The sequence below is a fragment of the Bos grunniens genome, chromosome 24 (genome assembly GCF_055505025.1).
Source record: "Bos grunniens cultivar Pamir isolate PY7600 chromosome 24, Bosgru_T2T1.0, whole genome shotgun sequence".
Classification (NCBI taxonomy): domain Eukaryota; kingdom Metazoa; phylum Chordata; class Mammalia; order Artiodactyla; family Bovidae; genus Bos; species Bos grunniens.
This window is the reverse complement of record NC_141188.1, coordinates 41,525,908-41,545,309: the sequence shown is the minus strand read 5'-3', so window position 1 is coordinate 41,545,309 and position 19,402 is coordinate 41,525,908. Positions and strand designations below refer to the sequence as shown.

Below are 19,402 nucleotides of genomic sequence, written 5' to 3'. Positions count from 1 at the left end.
ATGTGGATTTAATTTGCATCCCCCTAGTGGCACACGATGCTGAGCATTTTAAACACGTGGTTACTGGCGATTTGTATATTTTCTTTCGTGAAGGATCTATTCAAGTCTTCCCCCATTTAAAGAAATTAGGTTGCCTGTCTTTTTTTTTTTAATGAGTTCTTGATATAGCCTGAATATTAGTCCTTTGTTAAATATATGCTTTACAATTATATTTTTCCCAACCTGATTTTTATATAATAATCTTGTACACCATGACCTTGCTAAATCATCTTATTAGTTCTATTAGCTGAAGGTACCTTAGGCTTTTGTATATAAATGATCATATTATTTGCAGATGGAGACTATTTTATCTCTTCTAATCTTTATGCCTTTTTATTAGCTATTGTTCTTGCCTTTGGTATATGGTAAAATGTTGAGTGTAAAAAAAATCATGAATGAGTCAAATATTCTTTTCTGTATCTATTGAAACTATATATATATTTTCAAAAGCACATATTAAAAGGCACTAACTCAAACAAGTTTAGTAAATAGCTTTGCACAAACATCCACCATTACCCCAGTGCCTATAACATCACCATTTATGATAGATGGCAAAGACTGGGCTCAAAACACAAACCTTCTGACTGTAAGGCTCCTTTTCTTTCACCAGCGCACCATGGTGTCTTCGGACTAGTTGAACATAAGACATCTCATGATGATGCTTTTGGTTTTTTCCTCTTTATTTTTATGAATAAAATGCAACATACATATTATACTTGGCAATGAAACTGATGGGATGAAAGAACATTAACTCTTGAGATGGGAGACAACATAAAAATTGGCATCCTAGGGACAACATGACTTTTCAATCAAATCACATCATTTCCAAGAACAGCTGGAAAATACCTGAAAGAAAAGATGTCATTTTTAAATTAAGGTGGTGTGTGTGTGTACAACTGTTGAAAAATGTTTGAACATTTTAATCCATGTCATATTATTTTTTATTAAGTGACATGTTTATGAAAAAAAAAAAAAACAGCTGAAAGTGCCAGACAGAAAATAGAAAACTAGAGTCCCAGAATATATATTCCTTTCAGATGTGTAATACATTTATGAAAAACAGTTGAAATATGTTTCATAGAAAGAAGGGGCACTTTAATCTCACGTGACTTTCAGTCAAGTGCAATGTGGGGAAAACAGCTGAAAATGCGTGAAATTTGATGAAGTGAATTCCTACATTTGAAAACCTGTGACTCCACAGGGTTAAACACACAAGACGATGACTAAAGGACAGATTCTCTCGGCCTCTACAACACACATCACAGTTACAGAGTATTTTTGGTTTTAAAGCTTTTGCTAAAAATATTTTACATCATTAAATGCATATTATTAAATGTACATTGAAAGCTAACTGAAGTGACTTAAATAATAAGATCAGGGACCATTTGTAACAAAAATTGTTAACGTCCGTCATTCCCCCCCCCAAGGAAAGACAAGTGAGGTAGTTTATACTGTATATACATTGTAAAGAGATTAATATTCCAGTTTGTTCAAAGATCTCCCCTTGAACTCACTGAACTCATTGTTCAGTGACCTGTAGAATCATATCCTCAAGGGAGCTGTTTAGCAAAGGGATCTTCTTTTGTAGACTGGAGGCAAGAAGGAGCGCGTTCTAGTGTTTTTTTTCTGAATAAGTCTTCCTAAAACGTTAACTTTCTCTAACGCTCTCCTAGATGTCATTTTCCTAACTGCACACGAAGAGCGCATGGGACAAGGTGAGGGGGAAGCTACCAAGAACAGAATTTAGAAGCCCAGGGTCTGACTTGTCTTTTGTTTGCAGATACACTATTCATATGTTTGCCTTTACACTATTCATTTTTACAGATGACTGTAACTATTGCCAAAACAACTCTTCATAAGGCAAGTATAGTTTTTTCAACACTTAGGTGACTGCCATTTTTGAGTTTTAGTTGTATGGGTTTGTTTATTCACTAAGAATAAACTCAAGTTTTAAAAAAAGTAATAAAATCAGTAAAAAGAACTTTTTTAACCTCACAAAAATTAGTTTGTGTCTACTGGAAATTCTTCTCTGATTAGTTAATTGTATGACTAAGAATTCAAGTTACATCCAATATATTGGTATTGACATGGGCTTCCATATTATATAGTTATTTTAAAGTTGTCACACATCCTTGAAGGCAGTGATTAATTTAAGATTATTGACTGGGCTGAGCCTTTGACATCTAAACGACGTCACATCTTATCCACATCAAATGTGGATAAGAAATTCAGAAACTTAATTTTTTTAACTGTCATTTTTTAGCCATTTATTTAAAACTAATGACTTAATGGGGTAAATCTTAAAACTTTTAGAAGTCTTCCATCAGTGCTAATGTGTTTTCAGTCAAAAGAAATAAAAATTCCAAAATTAAAAATAAAAAATTGGCTAGGTTGGTGAACTTTCTAAGCACAACAGAATTTACTCTAAATGAGAGGAAATTCAGTTAGAGAAATCAGTCATTGTTTTAATATATACACAGAAGTGTAAGGCACCTAATTTGAAGAACTTCCTTGTATGTGGGCATCAGTTACAGCCATCTTATGTCTTGGAACTTAGCAACTAATACACGGAGTAAAATGCTTACTCCTGTTGTTTGAACTGCAAGAATGATAACTGCATTTTCTCAGACCCTCAAAGTTCATTATGCAAACTCACACGCTGTCAATTAGCCATACATTGAAAACTGATGAAATATAGGAATAAATATAAACCAACAGAATGCATGTTTTTCTTCCACTGGGTTTTCAAGCAAAGGAAATAAAAACTCTCAAATAAACAAAATGAATGGATATTAGCTTTCCACAAAAATGTAACACAGCTCCAATGGGCAGGAACGTTGCATATAAATCAAGGTTTTATAGATATCAAGGCATAATGAGCATGGAAAAGATTTCTTCTAGAACACAGGCTTAAATTATCATCACATTATGTTCTGAGACTTGGTAAGTAGATAAAGGGCTTCCCAGGTGGCACTAGTGGTAAAGAACCCACCTACCAATGCAAGTAGATGAAGTGTTTTCTGCATTTGTAAGCAACTTTGTCTGTTGTTTGAACTGCAAAGGAGAGTCATTTGGATGTTAAATTTCATTAAAACTCACATAAGCTTGTCAAAATCTCAAGCTGTAGATCTAATCCAAAGCACACATGTGGGATAAGTGAGACCTCTATCCCTGTTTCTACATGCTGCAGTCCCCAGAGGAAAGGCAGGGCTCCCTGACCTCTCAGCACATGTCAGATCTGCTCTCAGAATCGTGGAGAACTGTGCTTTCTCACCAACTGCAGGCCTGGAAAAATGGCCCTGTGGGCTTCTGGGAGCAAGTCAGCTTTCAGGTCACCCAACATGCATCTGATTCTAAAGCCTGATGCTAATCCATGGAGCCTGGCCAAGTCTATGATGGATGAACACAAACAAAATCTGTTTTTATAGCATAGGAAGTCTGGATAGAATGGTGTTTTTCGGCACTCTTGGATAAAGAGCAGTTGGATAAAGGCAGTTCTGCATTTGAACACTGGGGCTGCAGAAGTGATTATCTACAGTCATGAAACTTAAAAAACGATCTGTTTGGGGAGGAAAGACAATCTGGGCCTGGCACATGGAGAGCTATTCACTGAGCACCATCATCATGATGAGAAACAGAAGCTCCAGGACTGCTGACTACACCGAAGGTTATGGAAGCACAAGAAAATCCTTTGTAAACCTGACCTTAACTATGTGTTCGTAACAGAGTAAGCTTTAAAAGTATCCGTTCTCAATAGTCCATGATGGGGAAATGTTCACTTGCACCAGAAAGCAGGCAGTCACAACACGGTACAGCATTCAGAACAGTACAGTGGGCTGTACACAGAAGTTCCTCCTCCTCCAATTCAGGAGCAAGTCAGAGCATAAATATTGTATGTGTGACTTTGGAAACAGATTCTCTTTGGAAAGGAGATCTAAATTACTGTTCAGAGAAGAAATTTTTGTGTTTTTTTCTTGCATTCTTATTCAAAAAGGTCTCTCTCTATATATATATAAAACATAGGTATAAAAAAGTCTCTTCTACCTCCTGTGTTTGGCAGCATTTGCTACGTCGAGAAGTGCCTCTTATCCCCAGGTATAAAGACCAAGCTCATTTCTGTTGTGAGTCAAAGTATCAGAAATGATGAGAGCTCCATATTCTATGCTGGCCTTTCTTCTGGAAGGATCACACCCTCTTTCCTTCACTCTTACCAAGGAACCACCATGAGACGGCTTCAGCTCAGATGGTCAACCAGCTCCTCATCCACGATTCATGCTGACAATTCCGGGAGACACCAGTTGGGCTGAGAAACACTGAGAGGGTCTAGGGACAGACATGTCGGAAGCTTGCTTTTTCCCTACTGAATGTAGGACTCCTTGGCGTGTAATATATGATAGCTGCCATCTTGGGGGGTGATTTCAAACACTCTGTTGGGGTTTAATCACCCATTCTGCCTGGGGATTCACATGATAAACATCCAGTATATAAGCATCCGGATCCAAGCAGTGCTGTCCTAAAAGAAATGAAAATCGGAGAATGTTTTCAAAAAGGCCATACTTATATGCATGGGCATATTTTTGTGTATGGGTGTTGCAAGTCTCAAATAAGGCCAATATCATTCTCTCAGCTAAAAGCAGATTCAGTTTAAAGTTTCCAGCACAGCCAACCTACCTTCCTTCCCTCTTTCCTTTCTTTCTTTCTGACTGTGAAGTACTCCAAACAAACCCCATGTGACACTGTGGGAAAAAACAGACTAACCCCAGGAAAACTGCTCCCCAGATCACCACACCAATTAGAAAAACATGGCAAGAACCTGTTTCAGGCATCAGCTCATTTATATGATGATGATCACTGATGATCATCTATGTGATAATACATGTCCTCTAATTTTTTTTTTTTTACAGATAGTAACTTGACCAGGACTAAAGATGAGCATGAAGTTTCATTTTAGGAGTGGTCATTTCATTTCTCCTGTGGGAAGAAGATCTGGAATAACAACAGAAAGGGGCAAATGCCTTTGAAAATTCTTATGTACAGTGTGTTTGAAATGTGCACTCAAGTCTCAAACAAAATACCAAGATTTCATTGCTTGCTTGACTCATTCATTCAGTTCTCAAGTATTTCTCGAGCCATTATGGTGTCGAGCATTATTCTAAGGGCTGAGGCCACAGCAATGCACCAGACAGGTAAAAATATCTGCCCTCTTGCTTATGTTCTAAAAGTGGTAAAAGGCCACTAGTAAATAAGAATGTATGATGGGAAGTAAGCCCGATGATGATTAGAACGTGAGAGAACGAGAAAGCCGGGAAGGCAGAAAGAGGATCCCATCCAGGAAGCTCTCACTGAGAAGCTGAGACACCGGCAAACCTGCCAGGTGAGGGAGTGAGGAGAGGGTCATCCGAGGGAGGGCGCTCTGGGCCCGAGTCGGAGCAGAGGCAAAGGCCCAGGACAAGATGGCTGGTGACCGGATGTGAAGGTGGGTGTCGAGGTGGGTCTGGATGTAAACCTGAGAGAAGGCGGCACCCAGATGCCTCCAGAGCAGGGAGACGGACGAGCTCACCATGGAGACAAGTGCAGAGAGAACCGTCCCCTGCGCTCAGAGGGTGAGAGGATGAGGAGTAACAGGCAGAAGACGCTCAGAAGGAGCGGCCTGGGAAGTGGGGATGGGGGGCGGGGGAGCCAGGCGCCCGGGGCCCTGGACACCAGGGGAAGAGGGCACTGTTTTCAAAGGAGGGAAGGATCAACTCGGGTGCTTATGAAGACAGAAGGAAGCCCTGGATCTCACACCTGAGAGTCCTCTGCTGACCTGGACGAAAGAGCAATTCTGGTGAAGTGTTGAGGTGTAAAGCCTGACTGGAGTGGCTTCAGGAGAGAAGGGGGAGAGACTGGAGCAGATGACCAGCTCAAGGAGCTGTCGTCACAAGTGGAGCAGAGAAATGGGAGTCAACTGGAAGGGGTCGAGAGAGTTGTGTGGAGATGAGCGGAGTTCCAGAAATGTTTATGCAGAGAGAAATGGTGGGGTTGGGAGGGGAGAGCTGACGACAAAGGGGACGATGACCACAGTCCTCATCAGCAGCAGGGACGCGCCGGCCGCAAACAGGAGCACGAGGATTTCATCCCAACCGTGAGGGGCAAGAGGGAGCTAAGGGCACACGCGCGGGGATGGAATTTTCTTTTTATTCCTTCCTGTCCCCTCTTGGGGAAGAGGATGAACCTGGACTGAGAGCTGAACAGTGATGTTCAACCAAAAGGGTGTCAAGACTCTGAAAGTGCCACAGTTTCTCCTTTCATTTGCATGACTCTCCAGAGACGCTCTAACTTTCAGAGTCATCCTTAAAAGACTCAGAAATCTACTCCACATCAACTACAGTATTTACATGCAAATTTTGAGAATATTTCAGGAACACTTTTTAGGAAAGTTACACTATTCTTATGTGAGATTAAAAAAAAAAAACACACACTTTGATTTTGATTTTATATCTAAGAAACTTGTAAAATATGTTTTTATTAACACAATTGTTCAGTGGCTCAGTCGCCTCTGATACTTTGCAACCCCGTGGACTGCAGCATGCCAGGCTTCCCTGTCCTTCACTATCTCCCAGAATTTGCTCAAACTCATGTCCATTGAGTCAGTGATGCCATCCTACCATCTCTTATTAACCCAATAATAGCATCCTGTTTCCTTTAGAGCATTACTCAGAGTAATCAGCAGATTACTCAGTTTCTCTGCTCCAGGAGATGATGAAGGACAGGAAAGCCTGGCATGCTGCAGTCTATGGGGTCACAAAGAGTGGGACCTGACTTAGTGACTGAACAACAACAGAGTAATGAGAGCCTGTAGGAGTAAAAATTATTGACAAATGCTTACCTATATTACCTCCAATTTCATATAACCTTTGGTTCTGGATCTTAATGCATTCCGATGAACCATGACTGAGAAAAGAAGAAAGCGATATAATTTTAACCCTCTTCAGAGATTCTGAGGTAAACCTGTGGATTAAGTAACCATAGCAGCAAACAATTCATTCTGCTTTGAGTGGAATACACCCCACAAATCATGATGACGACTGAAGGGAGGATAAAAGCTTTTTTTGGTCTGTTTGACACAGCGAAGCCTCTGAGGCAGAGAGGAAGACGGATGCAGCCGGGCTCCACAGCCACCCCGGCCTCTCGTCCACGACTGTCACACTGTCAGCTCCACTCGAGAGGGGACACGGTTGCAGACGCATCGAGGCTGGCCAAGGAGCAGCTGGGCTTCACACTGCCGTGTCACGGGCCACATCACTCTCGGTTCAAAAGCAATCCAGCCTCACTTCTGCCGTTGTCAAAAATCGAATGGAGCTCTCTCCTTCGCCCATGCCTCACTTCTAAGCTTGCCCAGTGCTTTGCAAACTAACGCTGACTTTGTTGTATGTCTCTGCCCGATAATGAAAGCAAGTCGGAGCAAATTATTGGCCAATTTTTATTTTCCACCCTGGACTAGGTTGCCAGGATAGAAGAGTCTGGAAAGGCCACTGCTGAGCTCCGGTTCCTTGAACTGTCAGCCTGGTTACTTACAGACATGGTTACAGACTATCCTCTCTCTCCACTGTGAAGGAGAAGGATATGCACCCTCTTTGTTTAGTTAAACATTTTATTTCAGATAGTTGTAGATCTGTATGTAGATATAAGAAAATATACACACATCCTGTGTACTTCTTTCCTGGTTTCCCTGATAGTAAAATCTTGCAATATCTGAGTGCGATGTCACAACAGAAGGGCCCCATGGATTCAGTGAAGCTACAGTGTTTCCTGCTCCACATGGTCCCCCTAGTTCCCACTAATAGCCCCACACCCCGCCCTTGTCCTTATCCTCCATCATTTACCATGACTTAATGTTCTTTAGTGTGACTAAGGCAGACATGGCTCAGCCAGTAAAGAATCTGCCTGCAATGTAGGAGACCTGAGTTTGATCCCTGGGTCAGGAAGATCCCCTGGAGAAGGGAATGGCAACCCATTCCAGTACTCTTACCTGGAGAATTCCATGGACAGAGGAGCCTGACAGGCTACAGTCCATGGGGTCACAGAGAGTCGGACACGACTGAGCAACTAACATCTTCACACTTTCAAGGCGGACATGCAAAAATATTTTGTCAACATCACTCTGATCCTAAGGTTCATTGATAGTAGGTTTTATGACGTTCACTCCACTACATAAACTGTACTTGTTACAGTCATGTTAAAGCCCAGTGGAGCCTGGAATAACAATATTCCTGGAAATCTATCAAGATATATAAAAACTAACTTGCTAAAATTTTTATCCAAATAAAAAGTAAAACTCAATGAGTAAATGAAGCCACCAAGACAGAAAATCTACCTATTTAAGAATCTCAATTGTAGAAGTTCCTTGGGAAAAAAAGCTTTTGTTATTGATAATTCTATGGTATACTTCTTTCTCTACTTTTGATTCTTCAGTTACTGGTGAAGTCCTTAAAGTGACAGGTTCTAATTTTTCAAAAAGGTCAAATTTTCAAATAAAAGATTTGCTCATCAGATAAAAGTCCATCTGCCTTATAGAGACTCTCATGCCTACTCACCTGTTCTCACATTGAAATTTTGCCAGGATGTCTTTGACTTTGGTTTGACTGTTGAGTTGAATGGCCATGGACACCTTGGAGAGAAGGGGCGCGTGGACCCTTATGACGCCCTCTGGCACGTCGGACTGCCAAGGAGGAAAAAGGCAGCACATTTTGTCAAACTCAGTGATTGCACTTAAGACACACGGAAATCAGTGGCATTCCAAATGAGGGAAATGTGGAAACATGACGGGGATTCAGCCAGAACAGAACACTTCTTCCTTTCTTACAGGAGATTCGCTAAACTAAACTTAACCTGGGGTTTTACTTCTGTTACAGGCTTTGGTCTCACTATAACGCCTTAAAATCACAAGAGAGGGGACTTCCCTGGTGGTCCGGTGGCCAAGACTGTGCTCCCAATGCTGAGGGCCCACATTCGATCCTTGGTCAGGGAACTAGATCCCACTTGCTGCAACTAAAGATCCTGTGTGCTCCAATGAAGACTGAAGAGCCTGCGTGCCACAGCTAAGACCCGGTGCAGCCAGATAAACAAATAAATATTTTTTATAAGTCATGAGGGAAGTGAAACTGGGTTGTGACAGAAATCTAATGTTTCTATCCATGCATTTTCTTGAACAATGTCCTAAATAGGCCTACTTGAAGCAGGATTCTGTATTTCAATTTTTTTTAAGAAAGTCAACCTTCTGAAAATTTAAGGATCTATTTGAAACGTGCCTTTCAAATATACCTGTTTCTTTAGTCAGCAGCAATGAACGGTAATCCCAAATTGCATTCCTGATGGACACCGAACTTGACCCCTCAAAGTGTGCTAGGAGCACTGCGAAGTGTGGGTGGCTGGGAGGGGTGTGCTGCTCTCGTGTGCTCTGATGGGCCCTGGGACCTCAGAGCTCCCGTCTGCATGAAACAGTCAAAGAATGGTGCTTTCTAATGGACAGTAAAGTCTGTTCTGTTCTAACTGGATGGAAATTTCCCATTGTTTCAAAATTTTGAGTGTTTTAAATATTAATTATCTATTTAGAGATGGACAGAAAGAAATAAATTTCTATCTGAGGATCTGGCTATACCTCAGGTAATTGCTTTAAATAATCTGTGTGTTATCAAAGGATGGTATTGTTGATGTAGAAGGTTCATGTGATTTGACTCACTATATCCCCTAGAAGAAATATGGGTTGAATTGTGTAGAAGTCCTAAGCCCCAGGACCTCAGACTGTGACCTTGTGGAAACAGGAGTACAATGTGCCCTTAATCCAAGGACCAGTGCACTCCAGTGACCAGCCACTGTACTCTGGTGACCGCTGTCCTTATAAGAGAAGACACACACACGCACACACACTCACACGCACGCAGGGTGAATGCCATGTGAAGATGGAAGCAGAGACTGGATGATGCCTCATCCACAGCTAAGGAAGGCCCAGGATTGCCGGCATCGCCGAAAGCTAAGAATGATGTCAGAATCACACACTCCTTTCACAGCCTTCAGAAGGAATCAACCAAACAACGCCTTGGTTTCAGAGCTTCAGCCTCCAGAACTGTGGGAAAGTAAATTCTATCACGTCAGTCCACCCTGTTTGTGGCACTGTTACTGCAGCACTAGGAAACTATTTTTAAAGGATAAGTTCTTACAATACATTTCTACTATTACCAGCGAGAACCAGGAGAGCATGCAGGAATGGCCAATGCCAGGGGTCGGGAGCTGGGAGGGAGCAGGGAGCTAAGAGCACCCTCCTAAAACACTCTTTGGGGCATCTCACGTCCCTCCTCTACCAGCGCCCCCCAGAAGCCTCTGAAGATGAATTCCACACTCCTGACATTATCGAGACTGTTATAATGATCACAGGCTCCCTCTAACTTTCCAGAGTATTCACTCTTGTGAACAGAACCCCTAGCCACAAATTCCAAGTCATCAGTTAGTTGAGTCCCTGTACCATTCCTTCACATGCTACACTGAAAATGTCAAGTGTGAAGGGATATCATGACCAAAGTTAGACACAGATAAGGTAGATACAGCCAAAGAATATTTTGTAAGGAGTTAATAATTAGGGAGGAGAGAGAATAATTTGTTTCCTTACCATTCTTCTTGTAGAGGGTGATTTTTGCAGTACCTTTGATGTCTTGGGGCTTGTAACCTAAAAAAAAAACACATACACACACACAAAACACATTTAATCTTTAGAATTGATACAGAGAAAACAAGCACGTACTGCTGCTAGAAGTGTAAACTGGTAGAACCTTTATGGAAAACATTTTGGCAATATTTACCAATTATAAAATATATTCACTCTGACCCAATTCCACATCTATAACTTCATCCTACAAATAGTCTTCATTTGTGAGAAATGACATATGTGTAAGTTTATTCACTGATGCATAAACTTTAATAGCAAAAGGTTGGACACAATCTAACTATTCAACAATCTGGGAATATTTAAATAAGTTAGTGTGTCTTTGGAATATCATGCAAAAGAAGCAAAAAGGAAGGCTCTGTGGACTGACGTGGAATAACCACTATGATTCCATAAGTCATTAAAGATGATGCAGCACAGAGTTTCACCTACATTACCATTCATGTGAAAAAGGTGAAGACCGTATCCTCATATTTGCTTGTATGTCACAGCACCTCTCTACAAGTAAATATACCTGTGTGTTCCCGTGCACACACGCTGTCACTGGTTATATTACTTGTCCTCAGGAGGGGAAGTCAGAGCTGACCAACTTTTTTCTACAGTTTCTCCCCTTTCAATCTTTTGAATTTTATAAACTGTCAATGAACTATCAGTCTAAGTCAAGAAGTAAAAATACGATATAGTACAAGAGAACCAAAGAAAGACTATTTCTTCATCTTTAAGTGCTTGCTTCCATGGTATTTATAACCTTTTAAAATTCCACTTAGTTCTATTTATAATTAAAACACTGAAGCAACGGACATGCATAAAGCATCACACAGTTCTTTACATCCACGTTATGTGAGTTGGTGCTGAAGACAACTTGGTGAAATAGGTAGGTATCATGACTTTTCCCCCCAGAGTGAAAATGTAAGAAAATTGAGGCTCAGAGATAGACTTAAATTTGCCTGGGCTCGCAAAGCCTGACCTGACCTCAGATTCAGCTCCACACACATCATACTAACACCATTACAATTTTCCAGAATGAAAACGGCAAAGAATAAGAAATCTAGAAGTCTGTCCCTCCATAAAAGCAGTGAACAAACTGGAAAAACCTGTCCCTGTCATCTTCTTCAGAACTCTAGAAACTAACCCCAAAGTGGCAGCCAGGGGAGTGCTTAAGTAAGAAAAACGACTGAGTCTTGATAAGAATGGTGAACTCAGTGGCATTTTAGCTTACATTTTCCCATCTCTGCTCCACAGCTCAGCGACAGCCTTGAAAATAACCGCCTGCATTCCTGGTGCAGGTTCTGAAGGGCGTGGAAGGGACCTCATTCACAAGGAATTCTAGTTATTTGTTCCCTGGAAGACTGGCTGGCCTCTATCTTGTCTGACTTGGAACCTGACCAGTGCTAAAGCGGTGTGATGTTGAAAACATTTATAGGCAAATGTTTTAATCACTGCTGCCTGATGCAGTGCCTAAGAGCAGGGGAAAATATAAACTAATTAAAAATCTTGGGAGGCAAGCCAAGGGAACTAGATGCTTTGGGGAGTAAGGTCTTTGAAAAGCTTCAACATATTCCTGAGAACTTAGAAGGTCATGTGCATGCTCAGGGCTGTGCACATATTCAGGAAAGACCTGAATGATCCTAAGTGCTCACCTCTGGCTGACCTTTAAGCACTGTCCAAAGAGGAACTGAAGTTCAGGCCAAGTTGTAAGCTGCCTGGCTGAACGCTGAAGGTGTGTCAAGCACACAGCACACAGAGCTCATCTGCAAAGACTGGGAGATATTTTTGGCTCCAGGTATCTAAGAAAATCTCTGTGCAAACACCAGCAAACCACTAGGCTAATGGAACAGAGATTTCAGCAGCCACACAAAACATAGAGACATAAGAAAATTAGTTCAGCGGCAAAGTCATTAACAAATGTATAACAGCTATAACAAACAGCAACCCTGGGGCGGAGGAAGAATCTGAAGTTGACCTAGGAGACATCTGTAGGACAGTGACAGCAGAATCCATTCTTAAGCACATATAAAACACTGTCCAGGACAGACAGTATGTTAGACCACAAAACAGGTCTCAGTCAAGTTTAAAATATCAAAATAATACAACACATGCTACATAGCCACCATGGAATAAAATTAGAAATCAATAACAAAAGGAAATTTAGAAAATTTATGCCTAAATAACCAATGGGTCAAAGGGAAATTAGAAAATACCTTGAAATGAACAATAATGAAACAGTACACCAAAACCCAGAGAAAAATTTATAGAAGGAAATGCTTACTTTAAAAAAAGACCTCAAATTAGTAGCCTAACTTTCCATCTTACGAAACTAAAAAAAGCCAGCCAAACTCAAAACAAGCATAAAGAAGGAAAAAATAAAGATCTGAGTTTTAATAAGGGCTAGAGAAAAACAAAATATAGAGAAAATCAATGAAACAAAAGCTGGCTCTTCAAAAAGACCAAAGAAATTGACAACCCTTTGGCTAGATTCACCAAGAAAAAAGATTCAAATTATTAATCAAAAGTATGAGAGGGAACATTAATACAAACCTTAGAGAAATAAAAAAGATCATAATACTATTTATATGAACAATTAGTATTTCAACAAATTAGATAACCTAGATGATATAAAGTCCTAGAAACACACTGACTATCAATACAGACTCAAAAAGAAACAGAAAATCTTGAATGAAGCTATAACAAGACCTTGAGTTAGTAGTAAAAAAATTCTTACAGAGAAAAGTCCAGGACCAGGTGACTTCACTGGTGAATTTTACCTCATGTTTAAAGAAATAACACTAATCTTTCTCAAACTCTTTCAAAAAATAGAAGGAGGAACCACTTTTTAACTCATTCTGTAAGGCTGTTATTTCCCTAATACCAAATCCAGACAAAGACATAACAAGAACAAAAAACTAAAGGCCAATATCCCTTATAAAAGTTGGTGCAAAAATCCTCATCAAAGTACTTACAACTGAACATAGAGTTGCCATATGACCCAAGAGATGCCCAAGAAAAATGCAAAACAAACAAACAAACAAAGCAAGGTAGTGATGAGCGCCACATCAGGGTGAACCCTGAGCACTATGCTAAGTGACAGAAGCCATGTACACAACAGGCCACATATTGTATGATTCCAGTTACATGAAATGCCCAGGCAGGTAAATTCATAGAGATAGAAAGTAGGTGAGAGTTTGTCAGGGATCGCGGGGAGGGGAGTAGTGAGGAGTGAATGCCTAACTGGTATGGGGTTTCTTTTGGGGATGGTAAAGATATTCTGAAGTTAGACAGTGGTGATGTTGTACAACACTGTGAATTATACTAGAAATAGATACTAAAAATTACACTTTTTGAAATAGTTAGAATGGCAAATTTTATGTGTGAATTTTTTCTCAACTAAAACAAAAAATTTTCCCCAAATTTAGTATGTTGGTTCTACTTGATCTGAAATCACTTTGCCTGTATATAGTGAGGAAACACAGCCATCCATCCTGACTGTGATAGATCGATTAGCAATACCTCTACCTTACTGCCTCGGGATTCACTATTTCTTTCCTTGAATGAACTCTCCTCTCTTTGTTCCCTTTAGAATGCTATCCATCCTTCAAGATGCAGTTCAAACGCCACTTTCTCCACGAAGCCTCCACATGCTCCACATTGGACACACTTCTTTCTCCTCTATGTGAGCCCCAGCCCGCTGTCTGCACAACACGCCTGACATGGAATGCATATTCATGGCTCTTGTGTACACTTCTCTATCAGGTTATCTCTCTGCTGGATACACATTCCTTTAAGGACAAAGTGAGTTTCCTGTACCTCTGCATCCTCCTCAAGGCCAAATGCTATGCCTGATACTCGCGATCGTCCTCAGAGATCTTTAAAGCAGTAAAGATAATTCTTCTAAAGCCTGTTCCCATTATGCATTTCCACACAAGCAACTGTGCTAAGGCAAAAATTCTTTGAAGTGCAACAAATTTACATTAAATAACTTGAGGATTAGATATCCTTTCAGCATCCAATCACCATGGAAATCTCAGTCTCTAGCTATTAGATACACTGACAGCTGGACCACCCTTAAATCCAGTTCACGGGGATTAAAATGTTGACTCTCAGCATCTGTAAGAACCATTTGCCCTTAAGTACTTGAGAGACTATTAACGGAATTATCTTTATTAATATTAATGAATTATCTCTCATGATGATAGATGGAATTCAAAAACTTCAAGCAACACCTAATTCAACGAAATGGAACTACCACAGCACTCTGTCATGAATGCAATTTCCACAGTGTTTACAGTCACAAGAGTGACACTTTGTGAGAACATAACAATTCTGCTTCTAAATTACAAGCTACTTTGTGCATCCCTTTGAGACAGTAGAGCCTGGTGGTCATGATATTCGTGCATTTATTTATTGTCTCATTACCCCTCGTTCTATGGTCTTCCTCCTTAGCAGCTTTTTGACACTTGGGAGCGGCTTCTTTAACAACATGGTGGCTTCATTCATTCTTCTGACTTGAGAGATTAAGAAAGACGGAACCTGGAGAAGAAACAGAGCCTGAAAAGAAGGAAAACATGTGGATTGACCCTCCCTGGTAGAGTCTGTCTTCAGTTTTGTTTACTCCTTCTGGCCACTCAGTATCCAGGAACCAGGAACTGTGGTTCTGTCCTCATAAAGATTAGGAAAATCTATTAGGATTCCTGTTTCAAGGAAAATATGTTTGGGAGCGAGCAGCCCTATGGAATGCAAAAGACACCACCAGGAACCCGGGATCATGTCTCCCATCTCCCCCTGTGATTGAGGGCACTGCTCGCTCACCAGCCTTTATGTTTCCTGGGTGGGTGCCGGTGGACGCAAGAGGAACATCCAGGTCGTCACATCGGTACTCACCGTCCACAACATCTCCTGGTACTTGAGCATCAGACGGATGATGTGGGCAGCAGTGTTTGCTAAGAGTAATTCTTCACAGTCAGAATGTTTGCTTCTACTGAAGAAAAGATTTGGTGCCATGACAGTAGAAATGTTCCATATACTCATGCGGTTTTTTGATTCATTGGCAATGACTTTATTGAAGAATGTCATGAGGGCCTAATAAGAAGCAGCACGGGGTCACACATTTATAGTTGTAAATCATAAAAAGGCATTGCTGATTACTGTCATTCATTTCTGTACCCACTCACCAGGCCTCTAGAAAATGGTCAGAACTAAAGAATGGCTAAACATGTCACGTTTCTTCTTTAATTGCTTGAAAGTGTGGATGAGAAATGTGAAGAATTTATTCATTTCTCTGCTTCATAAAAGTAGCTCCATTTTTTATGGAATTTGTCATATTGGGATCACTATAAATAATAGTTTGCATTTTCTTATTTTCTTTTATTTTAAGCAAGTTTGACAGATATTAAAATTAAACAATAAACAAGGGAGAAAAAACACTACAGCTCAAATAAACATGAAATGCAGTTTTGTTGTGAAGGAGGAAAAGTAACTCACTCTTAATTTAAGGCAATATTGTTAAAAATATTTTCTGTTTCTTTGGGAAAGAAAAACACATTTTAAAAAACTGAGCTTTAAAATAAATAAGTTACGAAGTAAATAAGTTATGGGGATATAGCACATAGCATGATGACTATAGTCAATAATATTGTATTGCATATTTGAAAATTACTAAGAGAGTAAATCTTAATAGTTCTCTCAAGAAAAAAAGATTTTCTGTAATGGTGATGGAGGGTAACAAGACTTACTATGGTGATTGCTCTGCAGTGCATACTAATATCAAAACATCATGCTGTATATTTGAAATCAATGTTATATGTCAAAAGTGAAAGTCACTCAGTCATGTCCAACTCTATGCAAACCCATGGACTGTATAGGGGTCCAGACTGTATAGATTCTCCAGGCCAGAACACTGGAGTGGGTAGCCATTCCCTTCTCCAAAGGATCTTCCCAACCCAGGGATGGAACTCATGTCTCCCTCATGGCAGGCGGATTCTTTACCATCTGAGCCACCAGGGAAGTCCCAGAATACTGGAGTGGGGAGCCAATCCCTTCTCCAGAGGATTGTATGCCAATAACTCAATAAAAATTTTAAAAACAAAGAGATTAAAAAATAAAACAATTTAAAGAATAGCAACAACAAAATGAGTATCTAATTTCTCAGTTCACAAATATGTCAGTTGAAAAGCAGAAAACTTTTATTTTGGGGGTGTCATTTTTCCGCTGCTTTTCAATTTTGGAGTCTTTAGCAGACCAAAGGGAAATGCTTATATGCAGTTGCTCTCACTATTGAAAAAAAAAAGCAAGCTTGATAAAAGTTTGGCTGGGCCACTAACATGTAACAGCCTATCAGAACTTTCTGAAATTCACCAAAAGGGTTGAAATCCTAAAAGGAGAGGCTCTTCGGTTTTCCAAGTTTGATTTCTGTACAGTATATGTAACATATGCACATACTAGTGATCACAGCTACCGTTTATTTGTGGGTTAACTGAGAGCCAGGTATTATTTTTAGTACTTTACATACATCCACTCATTTCATCATCACCCCCAAACCCTGGGAGGTAGGTACTATTATTTAATATTGTTTTACAGTTACAGAAAGTAAGGTGGGGAGCGACTGAGTAGCTTTGTCCAGTGTTACGTAAGTAAATGGCAGAGCCAGGACTTGCCCAAAGAAGCCTAACTCCTCAGCCAGAGCTCTTAATTTGCACAATGCACTAGCTTCATCTTCATTCCACTCACAATTTACAGTGGAAGAGAGAGAGTGAAGAGGACGTTCTATTAGAAATGGGCTGAATTCTTTAGTCATTGCTACATCCTTGGTGATACGAAAGGGGAGATGACATTTTCACCCATATATCTGATACCAAATTAATTTTTTTGGAAAGAAAAAAGTTGTTCAGATAAAGGAAAGAAAGCAAAGCTACTAAATTTCTAGCTTTTGGAAAATTACCAAATTGTACTAGAAACAGACATTTGCATGCCTCCACCTATTCCTCGTCTTGGGTGGAGGATGTAATACAATTGGCAGATGGTTTCACCGGAGGAGAAAAGGTCCTCACCAAGCTGAAACGTCTGACAGGAGGCAGCACAAAGGATCAGCTTTGTTTTCAGCATCGTGTTTACTGGCCCCCAAAGGACGGGCTCTTTCCAATTCATCCTCACCTCAGTTCACTTAAAAGAACCTGGCACCTGCTGTACTTATAACTAATTTCCTACTGTATGCAGAATCAGGATCAAAACAGCAACAGAAACCCTGATCTTTGCAAACATAAAGAAATGAATCTGAAAGAAAAGGAGGAATATTTTGGATGGAGACCTATGGAATATAATTCTATGAAATGTTCTAATGTTCTAATAAAGGAGAAATAACTTTTCTCAGCTTAATTTTCTTAATCTGGAAAAGGTCAAGGTCCAATCAGGAGATCTCTAAAAACCTGATTCTATCATTCTTTAAATTGAATTATGGTAAGACATGAACATTCTAGAAGCTTCATTTAAATCAGGGTTTCATTTACTTCTGATGTTATTCCATTTAAGCCTTCCATCTTGGCTTCTTCCTACTCCTAACCCTAGCCCAGTGCCTGGCACATCATAGACACTCAGTTTCTCTTAACAGATTGAATGAATGAATGAAACGGAAACGTTCAAAGAAGATTCTGGGACTCATATTCTTTCCTGGCTTCCTCCGGGGAACAGGAGTGGGTGTCAGGAAAGGCAAAAAGCTTGCTGCAGGCTCGACTGGTTGATAAAAGTTTGGCTGGGCCACCAATGTATAAACGCCTATCAGAACTTTCTGAAATTCACCAAGAAGGTTGAACTCCTAAAAGGGGATGCTCTTTGGTTTTCCAAGTTTGAATTGTGTACGGTATATGTGACATACACACAGTTTTCATTTTTCCACCTGGGCCGTTTCTTCTGACCAGTAAGAGTTGACGGCAGACCGTAAGGTTGATACAACCTACCTGGGCTGTGTCCCTGTTGGCATCAGGCAGTGCCATGACCATGAGGTGTAAGGCTTGAAACTGTACTCGGATGTGAGGCCCTCCTGACAAGAAAACAGAAATACCCACGTGTTGAATAACGCTAACGCATCCTGACAGCGTCTCTTGCTAACTAACACCGAGGGGCACAGGAGGGCCCCGACAGCTTTCAGTGCTAAAGACTTGGGTTTTGTGACCAAGAACGTGAGTCTGTTCCCTTGGACAGGAGACGGGCTCTATCAACTCCTTTTTAGCATCCCAGAACGCCAGTGCTGGAGCAGGTGGCCAATGAGACCCTCAAAATAATTCTGGATCCGTGTGACACTTCCCTTTTCAAAGCACTTGCACAGACCTTGCTTTTACTTTGATGCTATTAACAGTTGGCCTAAGGCTCGATTCAAGACAACATAAATCTTATTTCCACATAATGAGGCAGCCAAGCACAATTATTAGGAACACAAATTCTAGAATCAGATTCAAACTCTGCATCGACTACTAAGTCCCTGAGTGACCTTGGGCAAGCTATTCAACCCGTATGCTTCTAGCTTATCACCTATAGAATGGGGACTGTCATCATTCCTACCTCACTGGGCCCTTACCAAGGTTAAACGAGTTAATACATAGACTGTTTACATCAGTGCCTGCACAGTTACCTACATCAGTGCCTGCACAGTTACCTCTGTAGGTGTCATTATGATCA

At 40.5% G+C, this 19,402-nt stretch overlaps 1 protein-coding gene across 3 annotated transcripts in view; it reads right to left on the bottom strand.

The window, feature by feature from the left end:
• Nucleotides 1–698: 698 nt before the first annotated feature.
• ARHGAP28 (Rho GTPase activating protein 28) overlaps nucleotides 699–19,402 on the bottom strand; it is a 139,406-nt gene continuing 120,702 nt past the window's right edge. For all 3 annotated transcript variants that reach the window (XM_086372348.1, XM_086372350.1, XM_086372349.1), the window contains exons 13-19: nucleotides 18,685–18,767; nucleotides 15,617–15,814; nucleotides 15,152–15,265; nucleotides 10,685–10,741; nucleotides 8,616–8,740; nucleotides 6,908–6,972; nucleotides 699–4,552 (exon numbers count right to left, since the gene is read on the bottom strand). In XM_086372348.1, coding sequence (XP_086228474.1) covers nucleotides 4,458–4,552; nucleotides 6,908–6,972; nucleotides 8,616–8,740; nucleotides 10,685–10,741; nucleotides 15,152–15,265; nucleotides 15,617–15,814; nucleotides 18,685–18,767 — 737 coding nt within the window. In that variant the 3' untranslated portion in view covers nucleotides 699–4,457. The remainder of the gene's footprint in view (nucleotides 4,553–6,907; nucleotides 6,973–8,615; nucleotides 8,741–10,684; nucleotides 10,742–15,151; nucleotides 15,266–15,616; nucleotides 15,815–18,684; nucleotides 18,768–19,402) is intronic.